The 24,949-nt window shown below is 41.1% G+C and overlaps 1 protein-coding gene across 1 annotated transcript in view; it reads left to right on the top strand.

Annotated features, from left to right (window-relative positions):
- The window catches only part of LOC124554855, a 1,084,893-nt gene that overhangs the window by 589,652 nt on the left and 470,292 nt on the right, over window positions 1-24,949 (top strand). The window contains exon 2 of the mRNA XM_047128521.1: window positions 563-774. Within this exon, the coding sequence (XP_046984477.1) occupies window positions 563-774 (212 nt within the window). The remainder of the gene's footprint in view (window positions 1-562; window positions 775-24,949) is intronic.

Below are 24,949 nucleotides of genomic sequence, written 5' to 3'. Positions count from 1 at the left end.
GCAGCGGCTTATATGAAAACACAGCCATGGTATCAAATGATCATTAGTTACTCATAACTAATGCTATCGGTGGCTTAGAAAGAATATCAGAATGTCACCACGAAGTTCTTTGAGCATTTTTCAAGTTTTATGAAATACCTGAAAGGTAGTAAACTAATACAGCGTCTAATCTAGTAATTTCTTTCGTACATCTTATGCTATTCCACAGACAAAAATTGCATTAAAAACAGGTACGGTTCGCTGTACAGCATTGAAATACCCGTAGTTAGTCGTCAAAAATATTGATTCATTTGTTACGTAAGAAGAAATAATTCACAAAAAATGTACACATATCCCCCAAGCTGAACCAATCCTAGTCCCATCGTCAGAAACCGTGGAAAGGTCTATGGGACATGTTTCTAACTAACTAAATATCTAATGACATCTTTATAGAATTTCGTTGTAGACTCCACGACCCAGATTAAAACAAAGCATTTTGTAATGGAGTGTTTGTTAGTTGAATAAATTGTTTGCCTGTAAGTTTCAAATCCAAATAAAATAATCCAAGTATCTGTGCTTCCAGGGACGTGCGGCGCTGTGCAGCTGATCGAGCTTCGAGTGCCCGCGCAGGTGGACGTGCGCGACAACGTGAGCATGCTGTGCAACTACTCGACAGACGGCGCCCCGCTCTACTCCGTCAAGTGGTACAAGGACGAGTACGAGTTCTTCCGCTACATGCCTGACGGCAACCCGTCACGCACACAGGCCTTCCCTGTGCCTGGAATAACGCTGCTCGTGAGTGTAACAACAACACTACTTTGTAGTTCACTGTGCTCTTCTCGTTCTCGTTTATTTCCAGTTTTTCTTGCAGTCTGCAAAAAGGTACTGCACAAAAGCTGTATATCGACCTCTCCCTAACTTCACTACTCCTTTCAAGTACTTGAGAGCCATCAACTCCGCCTCCCATCTCTGTACCCGAATAACCTCCATCGTACATATTTTATGTATACCAGGCTCCAAAACGCGCCCGTGGCGCGCGTGATAACGCGAACGCTTCAATGCAGAGAGCTATGTCAGTCTCGGATCAAATCCGATCGGTAGATTAACGACGATGGGTAGTTGAGCCCACCAGCACGGATATGGCTTTTAAGCAGTTTTCCACATCCCACTAGGTGAATACCGTGCAGGTCTCCACGTTCCGCCTCAGATACCTGCTACACAAACATTTAGAAAACTTTCTCACGTTGCTGCGTGGAGTGGCCGCGCGATTTGAGGCGTCATGTCACGGACTGTGCGGGCCCTTCCGCCGGAAGTTCGAGTCCTACCGCGGGCATGGGTGTGTGTGTTGTTCTTAGCATACGTTGGTTTAAGTAGTGTGTAAGTCTAGGGACCGATGACCTAAGCAGTTTGGTCCCTTAGGAACTCTCACACATTTGAACATTTTTTCTCACACTTGCACGCAGAATGCACTACATACGTGGGCAGTTCGGGTACACTGATTGCACTGGAGGTTGAACAGGAGACTGGTGATCTTAGCTGTTTTGTCTCCTTATACACTTACTCATCGTCAGCAGGCTCGAAAGATACCACGTCTCCTCAAACACGTGGAACGCCTTCAATAATCGAATACCCAGCGCGAACTGGAATCCCAACACCATGTTGCATCTCAAAGCCTTGGGAACACCGAAATGCTGCAAAGTCTGCATCTTTCGCTACATCTCCACACTATCCATATCCTTTCCCTGGGTAGTTTCAGCAACCTTTCCCCTCACAGATTGTGGTATCTTTTCTCACACCTACCTGTCCTGTGAAATACGAGGTGCGACAATAAAGTAATGAGACTGATGTGAATAAAATGTTGCTTACCGTTTTAGTCATGTTTAGTGTTGTCTCCTTAAAAGTAGTTCTCTTCTGATTGCACACACTTTTTCCAGCGCTTCTGCCGTTGATGGTAACATTTCTGGAACTCATCTTCTGTAATATCCTCCAAGACCCTCGTCATAGCTTTTTGGATATCTTGTGTTGTTTGAAAATGGTGTCCCTTGACCGCCATTTTGCCTCCTGGAAATAGGAAAAAGTCGCACTGAGTGATATCTGGTGAATAAGGTGGCTGTGATAGTACTGAAATTTGGTTTGAGGTTAAAAATTGCTGTACTGACAGAGCAATATGGGATGGTGCATTATCGTGATGCAGAATTCAATTATAAGCAATGTTGGCACGTACACGAAGAACTCTGTTACGAAGTCTTTCTAAAATTTCTTTGTAGTAATATTGGTTAACTGTTTGCCCACTCTTTATGAACAATTTACTTGGAATCAAAGAAGCACACAAGCATGCATTTCACTCTTGACTTTGACATGCAAGCTTTTCTTGGACTGGGTGATCCCTTTGAGCATCACTGCGAACTTTGGCGTTATGTCTCTGGATCTTAATGAAAAAACCAACTTTCGTCACCAGTGATAACACAGCTCAACAGTACTGGATTGATTTCCGTTTGCTGTAACAGATCGGCTGCCACATTTTTCCCATGTTTCCCACTGTTGTGGTTTGAGATTTTTGGGGACCATTTTTGCACAAATCTTTCTCATACCTAGATCTTCAGTTATTGCTAGACGAACCGTTTCTAGATTGATGTTCAGTTCTTCTGAAATCATTTTCACGGATAATCTTCGATCAGATCGTACGAGTTCACGCACCCTGGCCAAGTTGACATCCGTCTGTGAGAACATTCCTTCTGCCTTCACTAAACGTTTTATACCAACGAAAAACTTGAGTCTTGACATAACCTCCTTTCCAAAAGCATTCTGAAGCTTACTGTAAGTTGTCGTCACGTTTTCACCCAATTCTACGCAAAAAGAAGTGGCATACCGTTGCGCAATGTTATGCAGTTCCATTTCCGTGACGAGAGCCACAAACACGTACTAACTTATTACAGCACAACACATGGCTGACCAGGTGCATCGATGTGCCACTTGGACTAGAAGCAGATTATACACCAAGATTAATGTTATTGTGCCTACGCAAGCCTGCATGGTTGCCACATCTTGCAAAGAAAATCATTCTCATTTCTTTATTGTCACACCTCGTATATTTTCTTTAAGTCTACCATATCCAAATTGCAATCCTACTCTACATTTCATGTCTTGACCCTTTCTAGTACTCACCCCACATTTTTTCTCATAATGCTTCTTGCTGAGTCACGTCTGCATCCAAATCCTTCACTAAGAAAATAAACAGAACATAGTTCCATTATAGTCAGACAGATCACATCAAGCAAATATTTTCGTTTTTATTTCGTTCTATGTATTGTTTATGTGCATTAATTGTTGTAATCAAAGGATGATGAGAGCCAACACGACCGCTGCCAGCTCGCGTTCCCTCCACCTCAGGGACGATGAGGATTATAAACAATAGTTATATAAAAAGTATGTATTCTAAAACATACTCAACACATTAACATCCCCGCCGTCCATCCCATCCTGTGTTTGTCTCACCGATTCCTTCACCTCCGCATGAACTCTTGATGTAACAAGTGATGCCTTTCCATCAACCTTGAAAAGCTATTGGCAGCAGTTACAGGAGAAACCACACCTCCGAGATCTCTGTCTAATTAGGTCATCATAAACTTCTTTTCTTATGCTAAGGATCCTAAAGCAGTCTCACTGTAGTCCCACTACCATCATTTCGTGTCGCTATGTGGCCACTTCATTTCCATTCCCTAATAGTCAGCACTACATTCCCTACGCCTGCCTTTTTTCTCATCCACTCGTTTCCTTTTCTGTTCCTTGTTATTATACCCTACATGCATTTCTCCACTGCTTGATGGAAACCCTCAGTTTCTGTTCTGATGGAACATTTGACGTCCGTGTTTCACTTACATCAGTTACTATTTGCATTATAGACCAACTGTGGGCTTCCCGTTCAAGGCACGTTGGAAATTTATTTCTGAATGCATCATTCAATTTCCAAAATAAATTCTAAGCCATTTTTATCTTTCTGTTTGTTTCTGTAATATTGTCTGTCCAGTATAAACGGTAGCAGTGCAGCAGGATGTGTAGGTGGAAAGGGAGGATAATATGTAAGGGGGGGGGGGGGGAGAGTGTGTGTGTGTGTGTGTGTGTGTGTGTGTGTGTGTGTGTGTGTGTGTGTGTGTGTGTTTTATAGGCATATGTGCGTATGTGTCTTTCTTTAGAGACCTGAATTATCTATATTTGATTTATTTTTTCTTTGCTTTAAATTTTTATATGGCTATTGAACATTACAGTAGGACAGTATACCAAGTAAGTCACAGCTTACCACTCAAAAATAAAAATAAAAATGAAACATAGATATACATACACACATGCTTATCTTAAAGAATATACAAACACACAAAACATACATACGCATACACACACACACACATAGAGTTTGCCCCTCCCCACCCCAAGAAACCACTGCAGTGTACGTTCTACAGCTCCCATGATACCTCAGTTAACCCTTCACTAGCAACGTCAACCGCAGCGTACAGTAAGCAAGTTCAGAGTCAGTGAGATGCGTATCACGTATAATTAAATGAAAACTTATATTTCAGTCAATTAATGGCTACACAAGGGGCAATGGGCACTTGGAACGAATGGTAAACACGAAAGTAAGTGGTAAACCATAATACTATCACTATAAGTAGTAAGAAAACCAAACTTTTCTGCCAGGTTAAGCTTTGTCTCATAACAGGATATGTAGAGCTAAGCAATTGTTTTATTTTATATGCCACTAATGATGTCCAACACCGATAGATGAAACATGTCTGGTTAAAAACAAAACAAACATTTAGTGGTAATAGACGGATAATTTTTTTCTGCATACGAAACATAATTGAGTTATTAATCAGGGAAGAATGACTGCAGATGGTAACACAATTATAAAGATTTGTTTAATGAATTTTGGTAATTTACTTCTAAATAAAACATTCAGTTTCACACATCAATTCTAAGCGAGTTCTCACACTTTTTTATTTGTTGGAGCTTTTTTTATGTTGTCCTAAGTTTGTAAATTCGTTGACTGTTCGTACTACTTATTAATCTCTCAAGCATTTTTATCCTATGTTAACTTCTTCTTACTGTAATTCACCATCAGCCCAATTGTCATACTTCCAAGGTTGTTCAGTTAAGATCGCTTATACGCATTCCATGATCCCAGTTCAATGATTTGAAAGTAAAGGCAGAAGAAAATAATTGATGTCAAAGCAGTCCAGCTGCATGACTCCTCTCTGAATTGTGAACATTTCTCTCTTTTGGGTACTTGTAGCTTTGCTGCATAATTAAACTTCTTCATTAAGTTAGCGTTTACCCCTTCTAGTATGAACGCACTATACTCAAGTTCTGGCAAATTCTTTTAATTTAACTCTGCGGTCGGATGCCCTCCCTGTCACCAGAGTCGTCGGTTACCTAAGGGAGGGAAGTTGAGTTCACTAAATGTTTGTGAATTGCGTAAACTTTGTTCTGTTTGTGACCGTATTTTCTGGGGCGGGAACTGGGGACCACTACAGCATTTCCCCAAACAATAATGTGAAAGGGCTTAAAAACCACACTCATTCTGACGCGAGCACTTAGTACAGTCGATAATCCGCCGCGCTGAGCCGGCCGAAGTGGCCGTGCGGTTAAAGGCGCTGCAGTCTGGAACCGCAAGACCGCTACGGTCGCAGGTTCGAATCCTGCCTCGGGCATGGATGTTTGTGATGTCCTTAGGTTAGTTAGGTTTAACTAGTTCTAAGTTCTAGGGGACTAATGACCTCAGGAGTTGAGTCCCATAGTGCTCAGAGCCATTTGAACCATTTGAACCGCCGCGCTGATCCTATCCGGGTTGGGTTGGCTTCCTGTCTGGCAAGTAATCTCGCTGCGCGTTACGCTACGCGACTGGGTCAGTCTGTGTGTAAACTGGTGTACATAAATTCTGTTCCTTGGATCTCAACTGCTGGCAGAGTCAAATGTTTTCTCGCAGTCTGCTGACTGTGGAATCATTTGTGGTATTATCATCCTTTGCAACGCAGTCTGCCCTACCCATCCCTTCCTGATTAAGGTTGCAGTCTATTATCCTGGTAGCTAATTAGAGACTAATTTACTTCAAAAGATGCGTTTATTATCTATTAGATCCTCTCGCCATGTATTCAACAGTCTTCTTTTTTTTAAAAAAAAATATTCTTTTTAATCCTAGCTCTTACCCGCACTTAAAATGAACCATTAGTACAACCATTCTCATTTCACACACACCGTAATAATACTGAGAAGGATGACTGTTTCGTCTTGTAAATGTTTGTGTATGAGTGTAAATAACTTAGTTTTAGATAGATGGGGACTCAAAGGTAGGCCGCTGTCATTCCTCCCCAAATAATATAGATTTATGTATCTTCGGAGTAAAAGTGGAGAGCCTTATCCCTCCAAATCCTTGGGTGACATAAACTGCCTCCTCGTTTCCACCTCCAAGTATCTTTTCTGACCTGTATCCTGCACCGGCTCATAAAACTGCAAGACCTCGGACATACAAAGGGTGTCCCACACGAATCCGGTACTCCTAACGCCAGAGAGTCAAGTAACTATGAACGATCTAAAAAAGGAATAGTTGATAGTAACTCTAAAAACATGCAGTTGTCTGTTTATAAGAGATGCTGGAAGCGTTTGTCATAGGAATCGAGGTATCAGTGACTTCATGTGATGTTACCGGCAACACGCTGTAATTCTGCAAGCGTGATGTTGTTAATTTCTCTAGTAACGTTCTGTTTAAGATTGTCCATTGTTTGAGGACTGTCAGCATACAATTTCCTGTTTAGTATGCCCCATAAATAAAAATTACTCGATTTTAAGTCTGGGAACCTTGGGGGCCAGAGGTCTTTACTGACAAGTCTGTCTTCAGGGAGCACGTTGGTGATGTGGACCATTGTGTGGTTGTATGTGTGAGCTTCGTCTGTTAATTCTGCATAGAGAGAGTCAAAGATCTCTAGATATCTGGAACTGTTTATGTCTTAATTGGAGAAAATGGAGCCAATAATGCACATTCCGGGCAACACACACCAAACACCTATCCTTTCGAAGTGGAGAGATTCTTCATGCTGAATATGTGAGTTGTCCTGCTACCAGTATCTGCAACTCTGGGAGTTTAGATAACCTGTCACAAAGCGCAGGATGGGATCCAAGTTACCGTTAGCTATAGATTTAACGGTCATTTTCAATAATTAACTCTATTCCTGAGCCCTAAATTTCAATTCTTGCACCACAATCACATGGCAGGCCTTTAATATTATATCTTTCAGTATGTACAGGATACACCAACCTGATGCGATAACCTCTTCGTCGACTTGCGGGGAATTTTCATTATGTCCGTGCGAATTCTATCTATAGAGTCAGTGGTCCTCACTGTCGGTCGCCAATTCCTCTGCACATCCTCGATGTATCCTCTCGCCCTCCATCACTTGTACAGATCTTCAGTAATGGTGGTCGTGGATACTTCTCTAGAAACATTGCTTTACATTCCTTGATGTGGTGTGCTTTTATGTAACACTACACAATATCAATTCGCTGTTCTAATGCAAACTGCCACATTTCTGTAAAAGCTCAGCAGCAGGAGATTCTCACAACATCTGACGCACGAACACCCAGATGCACCCAGCTTCCGATGAAATGCAAATTAGCCAGCTGTAGAGACCGTGTTGCCATTTCACCAGCATTTCGTCAAGAGATGATTAACCGATACGTGGGCGTACCGGTTTTACGTGAGACACCCCGTATAGCGTCCACACCTCTCCCACAGATTCTAACGTAACCTAAACTAACAGAGTCCCAACTCACCACATTCGTGAGGCCTATGCTTGCCGACACAGCTGCATCAGAGTATTCTACCGTTCATTTTGTTTTTAAACACTCGCATCCTTTCCTGGACCATTCAGCTACCCTCTTCTCCTACATTGCCTATCTACCAAGTGTGAATTGTGAACTATCACACCCTTTCCTCAGTTCCACTTTAGGTTCCTATAAACTTTCTTGTGCTAATTTAAATCGTACTCTTCTCTTAACTTCTATTTCTTCCCTCATAAGCATCCCATGTCGATTTTTGCGTAAATCATGTCCAGTACGTTCCACATCCAAGATTTATACCTCGGAATTCCACTAGCCACACCAGCACTATCATCGAAACTGAGAAAAATTCTCAACACCAATATAATATCATATATATTACTTCAAACTTTATTTTAGTATGTAGTTTCATTTTATAAATCAAACAATGAAGAACAGTAATTGAGCACTGCCAGTTCACGTCAATAGTGGGGACTGTTATTTAAAAACAAACAAAAAGACCCAGCTTTATCCACGTCTTCCGGTGAACACATGAAACCGCAAATTATACCCCTTTGTGTTTCCATTCTTAACCAGTTTACCTGCTGGTGTAACCGGTAGTTCATTGTAACAAATCGCCGGCCAGAGTGGCTGAGCGTTTCTAGGCGCTACAGTCTGGAACCGCGCGACCGCTACGGTCGCAGGTTCGAATCCTGCCTCGGGCATGGATGTTTGTGATGTCCTTAGGTTGGTTAGGTTTAAGTAGTTCTAAGTTCTAGGGGACTGATGCCCTAAGAAGTTAAGTCCCATAGTGCTCAGAGCCATTTGAACCATTTTGTAACAAATCCTTCCCAAAATCAGACAACAACTGTAGGATAAACTATCCTATAATCATCAGCCTACAATTGCGTAAGTTTTTCAAACCATCGTTACATTTTGCTCAGTAACTCATGTATTGGACTAGAACTCTAACTTAAACTGCAATCAAAAACTCGCCTGTTAACAATTCAGCTGATTGCCAGATAGACAATATTAATGAAAGCATTAATCTGTCTAAGATGATGTCTGCATCCCTCCACCTTTCTTCAGATTTCTAAAGCCAGTATCAGACTCATATTTTCCTACGTAACGTGACCTGGATTCTCTCTCCCTCAAAATTCCATCACCTCCATCAAATCCTTCAATTTCATGCACCACACCATGGTTTTCATAACCACTAAGCTTCTCACACTAAATGTCTTACAGGTTCGTCGAATTCCCTTTCATCATTGACCACACAAACATCTTGGTGCGTCTATGACCTTATCGTCGACGCCACATGAAGCTAAAGTATACGCATCCCATTAACTTGTGCTAAACAATCTCGTTACCTCCTCCACAATGTCCAATCCCGATACGCTGCCGCAACTATATCAGTCATGCCTCAGACTCCATAAATACACTTACTTAACATCCTCTTCCAGTGCAACGTCGACAGATTCAGACTTCCACCAAAGAAATGTTATCTTGTCCGATCTAACGAGGTCCACGCCTCCCTTCCCACACCAGGAGTTGGTCATATTTTCACATTACCTACACTTCAATGATTCCTTTCCACTAAACTTCCAAAAATTGCCCCACATAAAAACACACATGCTTCTCCTAACACCACTTCTTGCCCCCCTCCCCTGCTCCGGATCTAGTGCAGGCACCAGTTATTTTGTTGTCCGCCGAACGGGTTTCATTCATTAAATACAGAAATCAGCATAATATTTTTAATGGGGAAACTGTAACTTTATGAAGTTTTAATACCTATATTAACACTAAATTTAAATAGTAGGAAAAATACACTATGTGATCAAAAATATCTCGACATCCCCAAAATCATACGTGTTTTATATTAGGTGCTTTATGTTGTCACGTACTGCCAGGTACTCCATATCAGTGACCTCAGTAGTCACTAGACAACGTGACAGAGCAGAATGGGGCGCTTCGTGGAACTCATGCACTTCGAACGTGGTCAGGTGATTGGATGTCACTTGTGTCATACGTCTGTACGCGAGACTTCCACAATCCTAAACATCCCTAGGTCCACTGTTTCTGATGTGATAGTGGAAACGTGAAGTGACACCTACAGCACAAAAGCGTACAGGCCGACCTCGTCTGTTGACCGACAGAGACCGCCGACAGTTGACGGGGCTCGTAATATGTAATAGGCAGACCTCTATCCAGACCATCACTCGGGAATTCGAAACTGCAAAAAAAAAAAAAAAAAAAAAAGGTTCGAATGGCTCTAAGCACTTTGCGACTTAACATCTGAGGTGATCAGTCGGCTTGACTTAGAACTACTTAAACCTAAATAACCTAAGGACATCACACACAACCATGCCCGAGGCAGGATTCGAACCTGCGACCGTAGCACCAGTGCGGTTCTCGACTGACCTGACTGAACGTATGTCTGCGAGAGTGGAAGCTGTCATCAAGGCTAAGGGTGGGCCAACACCATACTGAATTACAGCTTTACCGATGGAGGGCACCACGAATTTCTCATTTTCGACAAGTTGTCCGGATACTTTTGATCCCGTAGTGTATGTTTTATCCTTTGTTAATATTTTAAACGTATCTTCATTTTTAAACGAAAGAACACAGCTCTGTCTTCAGTACTGCATTTATCCCCTCGGTGTCACCTTACTGTTCTGTAGCCGTGTAGTGGGGGACAGTGTTGAGGCGATTAAGTTGGAGGTATGTACCCGTTCACAGCCGTAACGCACATAATGCTTGCAATTAATGGCCAGCTCGTTGTTGTTGGAGATGTCCATGTGAGGTACACCAGCTTTTCCGTGTCTCTGTGTCTCAAGAGTGGTCGAGTGATCGGAACGTGACTTCTTACACAGGGGATGGTGGCGACTGCATCTCTCGAGACACAGAGAAGCCCGTGTGCAGCATGGCGTAGTCGCTTCTGTCGACAGGAAGCTACCAGTGCGCTACGTCAGCGTATCTACGTACTGGTGATCGTCAAACATTACAAAGATTCCGGCAGTCACGGCAGTGCGGTGGTGAAATATCCCACTTATGACGTTATGGATAATTTTATTTAATACAGTGACGTATATTTGGAAGTAACATTTGATGACTATCTAAAGATTGCAACTAGCAATAGGATAAATAAGTTTAGTATCAATGAACCGAGATAGAGTAGAACGTCAGCCTAATGCATTTACAAGGAATAGTCCCGCCATTTATGGTAGGTGAATTAGGGAAACAGCTGACAAACTACCGTGGGATGGAGGTCTGAATTAGGCTACTCCCAAATACAAGACATTTGTCTTAACCAATGCTCCAAATTTCCCTTCTGAATTTTGCGGTAGAGTGTCAAGATATTTTCTTTATTTTACTCCTGGATTATGCAATTGAGCCAGTAATCTAAAGACTATTTATTGTCTAATATATCTTCACGGATTATAAGAAGAAACGTCAATCAGTTAAAAATAGGTGTCTAGTTAGGCGAGAAAGTGACAATCCCCCCCCCCTCCAAAAAAATGAAAAAATAAAATGTCTGGGTAGACAAGAGAAAGGTAAACTACCGGTATTTTGAAGACGATTTTGAAATAATTTAAGAAAGTCTGACAGAAGCAGTTATTCAGATAAATCATCTGGAAGAAACAGCAAATAGAACTGTTCTAGAAATTTCAGCTGAAAAAACAAAATTCATAACAAATGTTAAAAAATCCGCCAAATTTCGAAGAGACACAAACAGGTAAAACAGAGCGAGTAAGTAAATTTAAATATCTTGGGGAAACTATGCAACAGAATGAACGAGAAGAAACTTCCTGGCAGATTAAAACTGTGTGCCGGACCGAGACTCGAACTCTGACGTTTACCTTTCGCGGGCAAGTGCTCTACCAACTGAGCTACCCAAGCACGACTCACGCCCCGTGCTCACAGCTTTTACTTCTGCCAGTACCTCGTCTCCTACCTTCCAATCTTTACTGAAGCTCTCCTGCGAACGAGAAGAATTTGCAGTAGATGTAAAAGGAATTGAAGTTGTCACATGATGTGATCTTAGTTGGGCAATACGAGAATGAAACTAATAAATAAATAAAAGGAATAGGTGTCGCCACAAAATGTGTGCGCTGCTAATCAAAACCATTCCTTTATTTTTCCGTGCCATCAGTTTTTCGATGAAGCGTATGGGGTCACTGTGAACTTTTTATAGTAATTCAAGTATGAAAATTAAGTAGCTTCTGCGTAAACTTGACGTCAGGTGTCGAGAGATGAAGACGTTATTTTTTATGAATGCTTTTATTATGCTTCCTAATGTCGCAATTACACCAAACACGCCACCAAGATTGGGACACATAACATTCGTGCTAGTTTGGACAACTTACTACTGCACAAGTGTCTGGTACGCTGCGGACTGCATCTCTACCCATGGAGTTGCTTCCTTTACTTCAGCAGAGCACAGCTGCCGCTCGCACATATTGCATTAGTTGGCGGTTTGCCACGCCTCTCCTGCGGTACACTTCGTCGTATACACCACGTTAGAGAACACTACTGACAGCGTGAAAACTGGTACACTTAGTACTGATGGAGTACCACCTCTAACTCAGTATGTTTCTTGTTATCCCTTTTTTCTACCTCTATGTTATTAAATAAAGCTATATGGCCTAATATTGCCTCAGAATGCTATCTCATTGTCGCTGTAATATAGTCGAGAATACTTATGCCTGTTCTCTTTCCCTACGAATTTCGTTTCTTGTGCTGTGAAGGCGCTGTTTCCTGATGATTTCTCTACAAAAAACTGGAGACAGTGATATTTATCGTCAGGTGCTCAGACTGACGTAAGTTTATAGTAAGGTACACATTTGCGAATAGTGAGGCCGGAACATATTCTGAAATAGCACATTTAAGTTTTCTTTTGTTTCACTAAATAATACAGGGTGATTCAAAAAGAATACCACAACTTTAGGAATTTAAAACTCTGCAACGCCAAAAGGCAGAGCTAAGCACTATCTGTCGGCGAATTAAGGGAGCTATAAAGTTTCATTTAGTTGTACATTTGTTCGCTTGAGGCGCTGTTGACTAGGCGTCAGCGTCAGTTGATGCTAAGATGGCGACCGCTCAACAGAAAGCTTTTTGTGTTATTGAGTACGGCAGAAGTGAATCGACGACAGTTGTTCAGCGTGCATTTCGAACGAGGTATGGTGTTAAACCTCCTGATAGGTGGTGTATTAAACGTTGGTATAAACAGTTTACAGAGAATGGGTGTTTGTGCAAAGGGAAAAGTTCTGGACGGCCGAGAACGAGTGATGAAAATGTAGCAAGCATCCAGCAAGCATTTGTTCGCAGCCCAGGAAAATCGACTCGCAGAGCTAGCAGAGAGCTGCAAATTCCACAATCAACTGTATGGAGAGTCCTACGAAAAAGGTTAGTTATGAAACCTTATCGTCTGAATTGAACGTCAACTACCCGAGGCGATGGATCGGCCGCCAGGCAGCCCGTGACAGAGCACTTCATCACTGGCCTCCAAGAAGCCCTGATCTTACCCCCTGCGATTTTTTCTTATTGGGGGTATGTTAAGGATATGGTGTTTCGGCCACCTCTCCCAGCCACCATTGATGATTTGAAACGAGAAATAACAGCAGCTATCCAAACTGTTACGCCTGATATGCTACAGAGAGTGTGGAACGAGTTGGAGTATCGGGTTGATATTGGTCGTGTGTCTGGAGGGGGCCATATTGAGCATCTCTGAACTTGTTTTTGAGTGAAATAAAACCTTTTTAAATACTCTTTGTAATGATGTATAACAGAAGGTTTTATTATGTTTCTTTCATTAAATACACATTTTTAAAGTTGTGATATTCTTTTTGAATCACCCTGTATTAATGAGTGTTGCAGGTCGGTGTGGTCGTGCGGTTCTAGGCGCTTCAGTCTGGAACCGCCTGACCGCTACGGTCGCAGTTCGAATCCTGCCTCGGGCATGGATGTGTGTGATGTCCTTAGGTTAGTTAGATTTAAGTAGTTCTAAATTTTCGGGGACTGATGACCACAGATGTTAAGTCCCATGTTCAAAGTCTTTTTAACCATTTTTAGATGAGTGTTACCATACGTCTTTTACTAAGACCATGGCAGATTTCCTATTTTCCTTGTGCATCAAACATTCGTTTTATTTTTCGAGCTCTACTGAGTATCATTTGCTACGAAATGCGTAAGAGCTCCTCAATAATACAGAATTTAGGGAGAGGTAGCTTGGAAGAAGAACTGCTGTTCATTTGCAAGCGCACCTCAGCACCACTGCCACGATCGCTTATGGTATCTTCATTGTGAACTGAGTTTTCTCACTGGTTATCAACACTTATAACACTGGGTGCTATGAGTCATCTGAATGTACACATAATCTTCAGGGATAAGTTCATTTGCGGTTCAGTTGTGTACCATGCATAATATAACTTATTCTCGGAAAGATTTTGCAGGTACTTTCTCGCCATGGATTTTCTGTGGGATGGCTCTCGTATCGGAATCTTTCAGCTGTTTGACAGTGTTTCTAGGGCTACCATCCAATATGAATCCATCCCATGTGATTAAGAGCTGTGTGAATTTTGGGCTTAATAGGCTCTAAAATCCAGAAAAAAAAGAAGCCAAAAGTATTACTTCTACATGACAGATGCAGTCATTATTTCATATAGGGAGGTAGCTTATTCAAGTCTCCTTAATTCAAAGTGATTTCATTTGATATATGACTGTTTCGGTGAGGGGGAGGATGAGACAGTTAGAGCGACCTGAGCCGCTCTTTCTTCGACCCCACGTGAACCACCGCAGTGGTCTTTCACTTTCGGGGGAAGGTCGCTGTAAAATGTCTTCGTCTTCAGTTCATTTAGAGGAGAAAATTTATGTTACCAGATATTGATCTCAGGATATGACTAGAAGCAAACTTCTATATTCCATATTAGCAGCAATACTTCTACTTTACTTTCTGCGGCTATGTCAATTAGCTCTGTGTGCAAGTGCCCCGGTAGCTGTGCGGAAATTTTTGCCTCCTTGAAAGACTAGCTCGATTTCCGTTACAATTCTATACCAATTTTGTGTCAACAATGGAAACCAATACGTACAGGAAAATGTTTAGAGGTCCATAAGCGGAGACAAAATATTTGGTTAAAAACTTGGCTATGTTTTAAATGTAGCGCATGTAATTGTCTGAACATCAATACATCTGGAAAGAGGAACTATTTTCAGTCAGTCAATAGTTGGTAGGATAGTCAGAGTTCATGAATGAATCGATTACCGTTATTTAAAAAAGACTGAAGGGTTTTTCAATGAGCAGACGGCGCCATTAAACTGCCACGACTGGAGTGAGTATGAATATTAACGATTCAATAAGTTACAAATTTAGAAAACAAATTTGCTACCTGTGTTAACGTGTTTTTTGAATACAATAAAATATATCTTCTCAGTCAATGTAGGTAATTATACGTATGTATTGCTCGTTTAACTAAATATGTAAAAAAAGGCAAAAGTTGTCTCTAAAGCTGTAGTTGAATTGAGTTTTCGGGTCTGAGTTAAAACATAAGCTTATTATACAGCAGCAATAAATACAAACAGTATTAGAAATGCCTGTATTTTGATTGAAAAAGGTTTGGAGATCTTCCTGCTTATACTTTACCTTGCAGCTATCTGGTACATGATATAAGTCGCACAAGCTTTTTTGGAAAGTAAAAGGTGAGCCGTATAAATATGTGTCCAACTATACCAGCAATAAAAAGAATTGTAAACCGCTGCTCTGGGAACAATATCAATAAATTGAAAACTGGAATTCAACACGGAAAAATCAAAGAAGAACATTTGGATCAAGTCGATGTTACTCGATGTCTCAAGTTTTTTCAACATATTGCAAGAGGTTTTTAACATGGCTGTCAATCAGCGACTGTTGTGTAATACAAAATTTTGAAAAACACAGCCCTCAGTAGCGAACACAAACAGTTGACTGTAGCAGAGGACACATGGCAGCCCCTAGTGGCTTGCACCTCCGTAGCATTTTACTTTATTTCTCTGTGACGCTGTCAGATAAGACCGCAGCTTTCGTATTTCTTGCTACGTTATGCTGTAACATTTAGTTCTAATTTCGTCCGAAGAAGGTGTCCCTTGTGACACTGAAACCTAGGTCACAAATTAATTGTGTTCGCGACTGAGAGCTGTGTTTTTCAAAATTCTATATTACAAGAGAATGGCAGTCCATAGAGGCTTATGTAATTATTTAGAATTTTAATTGAGATCTATCATGACGAAGGCAAGTTTTGTGATCCAGGTGCTATCAATCATGCAAAGTGGATTGTGAAGGGTAATTGATGCTTGAAAACGGGTTTTTTCCATGATTAATATGACCACACATCACAACAAGCCAATAATCCTACCTGCGATTTGATATCTCTATTATCACTGTGTAAGTCAAGGCATATTCCAGAGCCACTTCTGAAATCAAAGCACCGCATTTAGATTCTAGTATTCTTCAAAATTAGCTCGCTAGTGGTCTTTCCAGAACTAAAGAGTCATTAATGGCACAAATTGCTTGTGCTGTGACCTAGACCATCTTTGATTCTAATTTTCTCTCTGAATCAGAAACGGATGCAGTCTATTGATTGAATTCAACGGATCAAAATATTAAAAGGGCTAAAGTAGTAACTGATCAAATTCCGAATAATATCAGTAATGAAATTCATCAGTTTCTTTTTAATGCAAGTCGTTTTTCTCACAATATCTGACTTGAGTGACGAGTTCCTTGTCAGAGATCATTCAGAGTGACATGAAAATGAATATGTCTAAAGCAGAGTACACCTAGCTCTTAAAATGAAATCTGTAAATTATCCAGGTGAGGGAGGTGTCAGGCTCATGGAGGGCTACGAAAACATTTTATAAACAAATAGAATAAGAATGTGCTTCCGGGTTTATCTGAGTATTGCCATAAGGTTCCTGGACACTAAATGACATTTTGTCAGTGTATAAAAGTTTTTAAACGATAATTTGATACTCTCATCGTACTTTGTTATCAGATATTGTACACAGTAGCTATTTATATAATATTACTAAAGCTAAAATAGCAGTATAATAATTATATTTCAAGGAATAAAAATACTGTTTAATCTCTTAACAAAGTTTTTAAGATAAGATAATAAAAAACATTTATACTTTTTTCAATTTTCGGAGCCGAGGGGCACCCTTTCCCCATATCCTATTGAGCCTAAACAGCATACAGATAATTTCTTTGCGTAACGGAAATAAACTGGCGGATATAGCAAAGAAAAGATCAGACATGAATAAACAGTCCCACCTAGTGTTCACAATGAGTTTTTCTCGGGTTGCAGAAATGTATTGTTCTAAATTTCCTCCGAAGTGTGAGTGGAGTTTCGCCACCTTTACTCTGTTTGTTATTGAAAACATCTCTTCGTTGTTTACGAGATACAGTCTTTGAGAACTTGTTTTCGTTCACCGTGTGTTTTCGTGGTGTGTGGTCAGTAAGCTTTGTACGTTGTTATCTATTTTCCACTGTTGCGACAGGCGTAACTAACATGGTGGAAGTGTTAGACAGACGTGAATATTTGCTGCTCTTTCTAGAATACCGCAACCCTCCTTGAAGCAACGAATGAAGGCATTTGCGATATTCCCACCACACGAGGCGCTTTGGGTGTTTTCATTAGTTATATAAACTCCAGTTTACGGGGAACGTATCGTTCGCCATTTATTTCTCTATAGTGTAGTGTTTTAAAAACGGGTTTTTACGTTTATTTGTTTGCGCATTGTTTATATTGGGCATGGTGAGGCAGCTAAGGCAGGCCACCTCAGATATATGCAGAATGAATAAGCACATTGAGATGCGGCTTTTGCCAAGCTATATCGGACAATATAGCGAATTTCCTGAAGCAGGAAAGTATTTTTTATTGTTTATAGTCACTGAATTACGACACAGAATTCGTTTTTTCTAATGGAACTACACACATTTTTATGTGGTATTTGAAAGAAGTTTCTAAGAGAACTTCAACGACATAATATATGTGGAACTTGATCTAATAACTTGAAGATAATAACCCCGAAAACCATTGTCCCGCTGTCAGGTGAAGAGGTTCCACAAACATCTACCCTGTTATACCAGATGTAAGGAAACACGTAACTCGGGTTTGGTTCTTGTGTCCACCTGTGTGTTTGAAGTTCTTTAGCATGTGTTCTGCTGTTGTAGCTGTCGCATAACTTGCTGTTAAAGATATCTAAATATTCATAATGTATACGATAATCGAAAAAGTGAATATAGTTTATGGCGAATGTTGCCAAAACATGAGAACAGTGGTGCAGTTGTATGCAAATAAATATCCAGACCCACCAAGTACTCACTATCTGCCTTTGCAAATATTGTAAAAATAGGTCTAGTAACAGGAAGTGTAAAGAATAAAATATGCGACGGAAAAAGAAGAACAAATTACAAAAGGAATGGAACTAGCGTTTTAGCGGTAGTACCTCAAAAGGCAAATGTCACTAAGAGGAATCTAGGGCGTACGAGATGGGGTAACCAAACGAGTTTTCTAGGAACAATACTTTCCATAGAATTTCATCCTCTTCATACTTCGCTGCTTCTACAGCTGCATCTCAACGACTCCCAAATCTGGTTAAAGTTCTCTGAATGTTATTTGAGAGAAGTGCAAATTGGTGCGGCATATCTATGTAAAATTTTATATACGAAAGAAGCATTAATTACAAACCATGAGTAAGTCATTCTTCACAATGTGCAGTAAACGTCAGCTGAAAATCCCCAATGACTCAAAGAATTGGATCAAAACAACGCTTTTGGCCTATCAACGTTTGGTGCGTATTTTTAAAGACCGGGATCATTGGTTCCTAGTTTATTGATGGGAATTTAAATACACTCAAGTATCTCTAGTTCGTAAGGTATGTTACGGCCACAATTAATGGAATACATCCTGCGAGACATAAGGCAGTCAGTGATGTACCAACCTGATGGGTGTACATCCGATTCAACACATGTAATGACAGAGAACGTTTGGAAAGCACTTAAAGGGTCGTTCAGCAATCTCAAAATCGATCTCCCCACTCACCGAACTTAACACTCCTTTATCTTTATCTGGGGTGAAACGTAAAGAAAGGGCCTGTTAGGAAACACTGACCACTGCCGAAGGCATGAAATGCCTTATAACACGGGACTATGCCGCCGTTAACTCTGGATGAAGTTCAAAGTGCAGTATTATTTCTCCAGAATGACTTTATAGTGTATAGCCCTGCTCAAGATCAACATTTTGAGCACTTGGTATGATAACCGTGATAATAAACGCACTAACGCTACGTGACTTTCGCATTTGCTTACATTTCTTGTAACAGGGCAGTCGTTTGTGAAACCTCCTCTCCTGACGGAGGGGTGAGTGGATTGCTGCGTTGTAATCTTGATACTACTTGACCAAGTCCCGTATTCGTATCGTTCAAGTTCTCTTAGAAGCCTCTTTCAAGTGCCACAGAAAAAGTATGCAGTTCCATTTGAAAACAAAACGGTGTCGTAATTCGGCTACGTTAAAAATTACTTCAGTACATCTGGAAATTCGCTATATAGTTCACTAAAACTGTGTGAAAGCCGCATCTCGATATGTTTACTCATTCTGTGTGTATCTGGGGTTGTTTGTCTTAGCTGCCACACCCTGCGTATACAGGGTGCTCAGAAATAGTAAGAAAACTTTATAAGGGTGTTGCAGGGTGGGCTGTGCTGACAAATCATAGTTAAGAACAAATTGCAATAAATTACTCCGTTTCTCAGTTAGCATTGAAGGTAGCCAATCAGGCGGTTGCATGAGAAAATTCAAGCTGCACACCAGAGACGGTGTCGTAAAACGTGTTCTTCGTTTGGTTTCCTAAGACCGAACAACAGAGAGATACGAAAATTGGACAAGGGGCGGTAGTGCGGGTCGAACGTGAAACAAGGCTTGAGCAGTCTCTTGCGCTATCATCTACGCTATGAGAACAACTGACACTAATTGTAGCGCCGCTTAAATTTGTGCGTCCAATTGGCTGACTGGTAACTTCAATTAATTCGGAAGCGACGCAACGTATAGAATATTTTCTTAGCAATTATTACTCAGCACAGCCTACCCTGCAACACCCCTACAAGCTTTTCAGACTGTTTCTGACCATCCTGAATGTCTGTGTGCAAAATAAATTATTACAACTTGTGGCCAGCACACTGGACCATCAGTTATTTAAGAGTCAATAAAGTTTAGTGCTTATGCGGACCACATTCGTTCCTTTTTGTAGGAGCTCGTAGTCTTATATTCCCATTTACCTTGCGATTGTGGCAAAGAACAACCACAACGTAATATAAACTCAGTAAATATTTCTTTCATTTTCAGTTCATGTAAATTCGAATTTTAGTCTACTTACATAACTACAGTGAGATGAATGTTCGAATGGTGCCATGAGCAAAACACAATTGATTCTTTTGAAACGTATTGTCAGAGTGAACTGCATCATTGACGTAACTTCCATGAATACCATATAGGTATGAAGAATATCCTAAATTCCTCTCCAGACAAGCGCAGTAAATTACTAATTCTAGTTGGAAAACACTGTTGAATGTATTTTTCCATCTCTTTACATTAAATATTCACCGACTCGTCGGAGGATTGCTGGAACATTTCCAGTTGATTTTAACGGAAGTACCTTCATAAAATCAATATACCTTAGTTAAACTAATATTGTGGCACAGAGTCACTGTCAACGAATCAATATCTAAACAATCTTCCTCGCCATATGTCTCACTCAATGACCGTGAATGGTAACAGCTTTAACTAAGGTCATACTTACGACGTTCTAAGCTGCTGGTGATACATATACCATATATATCCTCTGGCTTCAAGGAGTACTTGTAATTGCTCAATACGCCTACAGTGGAATATGATATTCTCTCAATACAAACAGCTAACAGTGATGCCATAAATCATATTCTCTACATGTTGTCGAGGTGTGACGTATGTCCGTGTATCTGCACGCAACATCGATATCTATCACTTTGGCTACAGAGAAGCTCCGAGGAAGGATAGAAGTCTTGAAGCGGTACTGTGACTGCGCTTCACGAGTAACTCAGCTAATGGACGTCTAGACGCCAACTAAGTTTTTTATTGCGATTATTTTTCAATGAGTCACTCTTCCTCGTCCTCTCTGCTCCTTTCCAGTACGTATGAAGGCATGCTGTGTGAAGGCTATTTGAGAGGATTGTCAGTAGATGGGGTAGGCTACTCAAAAGAGAAACTATGAAAGCTAAATACAGGGATCGTTTGAGCGGCGCTTCGGAAGACCGGTTCTAAGTAGTGTAGAGGGTGGAGGTTGGCCTTCAGCCAGTATGAACGTGACAGTTCGAACAACGGCCGGGGTGGGCGGTCGGTAGCGTGGCGGAGAGACGGTGGGCGGGACGGGCTGAGGAGAGGATGCAGGATGGATACGCTCCGTCTGAAAGGTGGTGAGAAGTGAAACGCAGTATATCGTAGTAGGTAGAGTTCGCGATCCTCTTCCCCGCTTTCGCTCGTCTTACGAGCGTCCGTAAAAGTTGTGTTCAAGCATCACTGTGGGTAGCTTCCCAGCTCTGTGCGTCCACGCTTGTGCATTAATTGATGTTGTATTGCATTTCACGTAGTCCTTCGCGCTGTACTTCAGTGTGGCGACACGCGGAAGAGTTCTGGGTTGGGTTGTTTGTGGGAAGAGACCAAACAGTGAGGTCATCGGTCTCATCGGATTAGGGAAGGATGGAGAAGGAAGTCGGCCGTGCCCTTTCAAAGGAACCATCCCAGCATTTGCCTGGAGCGATTTAGGGAAATCACGGAAAACCTAAATCAGGAAGGGTTGTGTCCTGGTGTGTGATGATGAATTCATTTCAGCCTGCCTATAGTGTGACCATTGATCGGCTGATAATACGAGACCAGCTAGCTATTTCACCATCTGTCAGAATCGATAATAGTATGGACCAGTGATTCCAGATTATGTTCAATTATAACATCTAAATCTGTAATAAAATTTCAGTCACCTAAAAAAAAAAGTTGTAATTTTCAGACAATTACCTCTCGTCTCCCACAGCTCAAGTCCATAATTATAAGAGTAAGAACCCACTTCTTACCTTACTAAATAATGTCAAATCAACTAGCATTCCCACCTTTTGATATCCCAGTAGGAATATGGGAGTATGCCAGAAAAAATGTTAGCGGTTACCGTCCCCGTTACTGAGTGCGTTGGTTTGTGTGTGTGTCTTGTTACCCGATGCGTGCACTAGTGATTTATCAATAATAAAAAATCAGGGTCGTACTCACACGAAATATTGTCACGCACATTCAACCACAGCATCCAATACGGAGGATAAGAATACTGTGTTATATTAGTGTATGAGCACCAAACCATCAAGCAGGCTAACAGCACATGCCAGCAACGCAAACAAGAAAGACGGCTACCGCGCCTTCTTAACTCACCAGGATAGAGTCTTGCCAATTTAAAACGCCGAGATCTGCTATAAAGTTTTAGACATTATAGGAACTGGTTACGACAGCTATGATGGGATGCCTACGAACTGAATTTCCTAATTGATCAGTCACTCTCGGAGGCACGCAATTCCAGGACGCTGATGAGCAACTCCAGGAAAACGTACTTACTATACAACAGATCATGACGATATGAATATAACATTAGACAATACAAATATTTTCTAGTAATTAATTCTAAATGGCTACGTTGAAGAAACGTAACCTACGTTTGCACAGCAGAGATGATTTATGGTGCAGGTTACAAAACCTCTCTTCAAACTGGCTGCTCAAATGACTGAGGGGTGTCACCGTTCGTAGCACTGGCATTGTACGATTACCTGCACTCTTTTCAGAGAGGATGCCGATGTGAACAAAAACTTGCATACTAAAAAAGAGAAATTTTCGATGATACTTTTGTCGGTCATACCACTAATATAGAAAGTAGTCACTTTAGTGAGTTCTTCAGAAGATCGTCCTGTCCTGATGTAGCACGTGCTAATCTTTAAGTGAGAACAGCTTTTCTGTATGTAATAACTGGGGGGACAGGCACGTTTATCTATATTATGCTATTGAAGTGAGTTAATTTTATCAGGACTTGCTGTAGCTAGTAAATCAAATAAAGTCTGTCCTTTATTAACAGTTTGTGTACACACATTTGCTACCAAGCTCGTCCTACCATACACTTGCGTATTAACAGTTTGTGTACACACATTTGCTACCAAGCTCGTCCTACCATACACTTGCGAAAGTTTAAGTACGAGAGCAAGCAGAGTTTCTACTACTCTTTTCACACTTGGGGCATGCTGATTCTCTATAGAAGCCAGTGCCAGGTTTTAACGCAGGCCTGATACTGGAAGGACGCCGCTTTCCATCACTTAATAAACAGTTCATAAAAACATAGAGTGATAACAGTTTAGAAGGCTTCCTCCAGTAAGTTGTAAAAAATCACTTCGGTGCAACACGACATGAGGAATTTATACCCTCGAAAAGAAAGTCCAAAGTCTCACTAAAATATTCCGCAATTTTCATAGACTTCATCTACTAATGATCATAAGCTTTTAAAGATAACTCAGATTTTTTAAAAAAGGAGGTTGTTATTCAATTTCCAGGAAAATGCATAGTGCTCTGGGCTACGTGACCTTGCGGCACATGAACAGAGCGCACACTCTTCCCGGCTCATGCGCGACATTCCTCTTGCCGTAGAAAAGTGCACGAAAGATCTCTTCTCTGATTGGCTGAAAAATATAGTAGCCCATTAACTAGCTTCGTATTCGAGTTACAGTAGTCTCCCTCTTCCGACAAATCTACTTTCCGAAATCAGATTACATGACGTAAAAAACTAACACACTCCCAGAACCAGATGACACTGATTAACCCCATCTTTACCTCTCTGAATGAGTGAACTAAGTTTTGTCTTTCTTAAATACCGAGATCTGGCTACTTTATAATTATCATTTTCCCCAATATGAGGGACTCACTTCAAGGTTGCACAGTCTGATTTGCGCAATCACACGCATTTAGTTACTCACAGTCAAAGATCCATACTTTTCTACATGCCGTATTTATTCCCTCATCCACTCAAGTATCAAAACGAATTAAAATAGCAACGTCCAGTACATAAAATAATAATAGCAATATAAAAATGGAGCTGTTACGTAAATTTTCAGTCTTTGCATCGAGTATTGTTCACTTCATTATTTAAGAATGACGTATGCATTTAACATTCTTCACTGATTGCTTCAGAAAACAAATTAATACCTCATTAAGTTATTCATCAAGGAAACTACATCTACATCTACATCTACATTTATACTCCGCAAGCCACCCAACGGTGTGTGGTGGAGGGCACTTTACGTGCCACTGTCATTACCTCCCTTTCCTGTTCCAGTCGTGTATGGTTCGCGGGAAGAACGACTGTCTGAAAGCCTCCGTGCGCGCTCTAATCTCTCTAATTTTACATTCGTGATCTCCTCGGGAGGTATAAGTAGGGGGAAGCAATATATTCGATACCTCATCCAGACACGCACCCTCTTGAAACCTGGCGAGCAAGCTACACCGCGATGCAGAGCGCCTCTCTTGCAGAGTCTGCCACTTGAGTTTATTAAACATCTCCGTAACGCTATCACGGTTACCAAATAACCCTGTGGCGAAACGCGCCGCTCTTCTTTGGATCTTCTCTATCTCCTCCGTCAAACCGATCTGGTACGGATCCCACACTGATGAGCAATACTCAAGTATAGGTCGAACGAGTGTTTTGTAAGCCACCTCCTTTGTTGATGGACTACATTTTCTAAGCACTCTCCCAATGAATCTCAACCTGGTACCCGCCTTACCAACAATTGATTTTATATGATCATTCCACTTCAAATCGTTCCGCACGCATACTCCCAGATATTTTACAGAAGTAACTGCTACCAGTGTTTGTTCCGCTATCATATAATCATACAATAAAGGATCCTTCTTTCTATGTATTCGCAATACATTACATTTGTCTATGTTAAGGGTCAGTTGCCACTCCCTGCACCAAGTGCCTATCCGCTGCAGATCTTCCTGCATTTCGCTACAATTTTCTAATGCTGCAACTTCTCTGTATACTACAGCATCATCCGCGAAAAGCCGCATGGAACTTCCGACACTAT

The sequence above is a fragment of the Schistocerca americana genome, chromosome X, assembly GCF_021461395.2.
Source record: "Schistocerca americana isolate TAMUIC-IGC-003095 chromosome X, iqSchAmer2.1, whole genome shotgun sequence".
Lineage (NCBI taxonomy): Eukaryota > Metazoa > Arthropoda > Insecta > Orthoptera > Acrididae > Schistocerca > Schistocerca americana.
The sequence above is the reverse complement of the archived record's forward strand: the minus strand, read 5'-3'. Positions and strand labels throughout refer to the sequence as shown.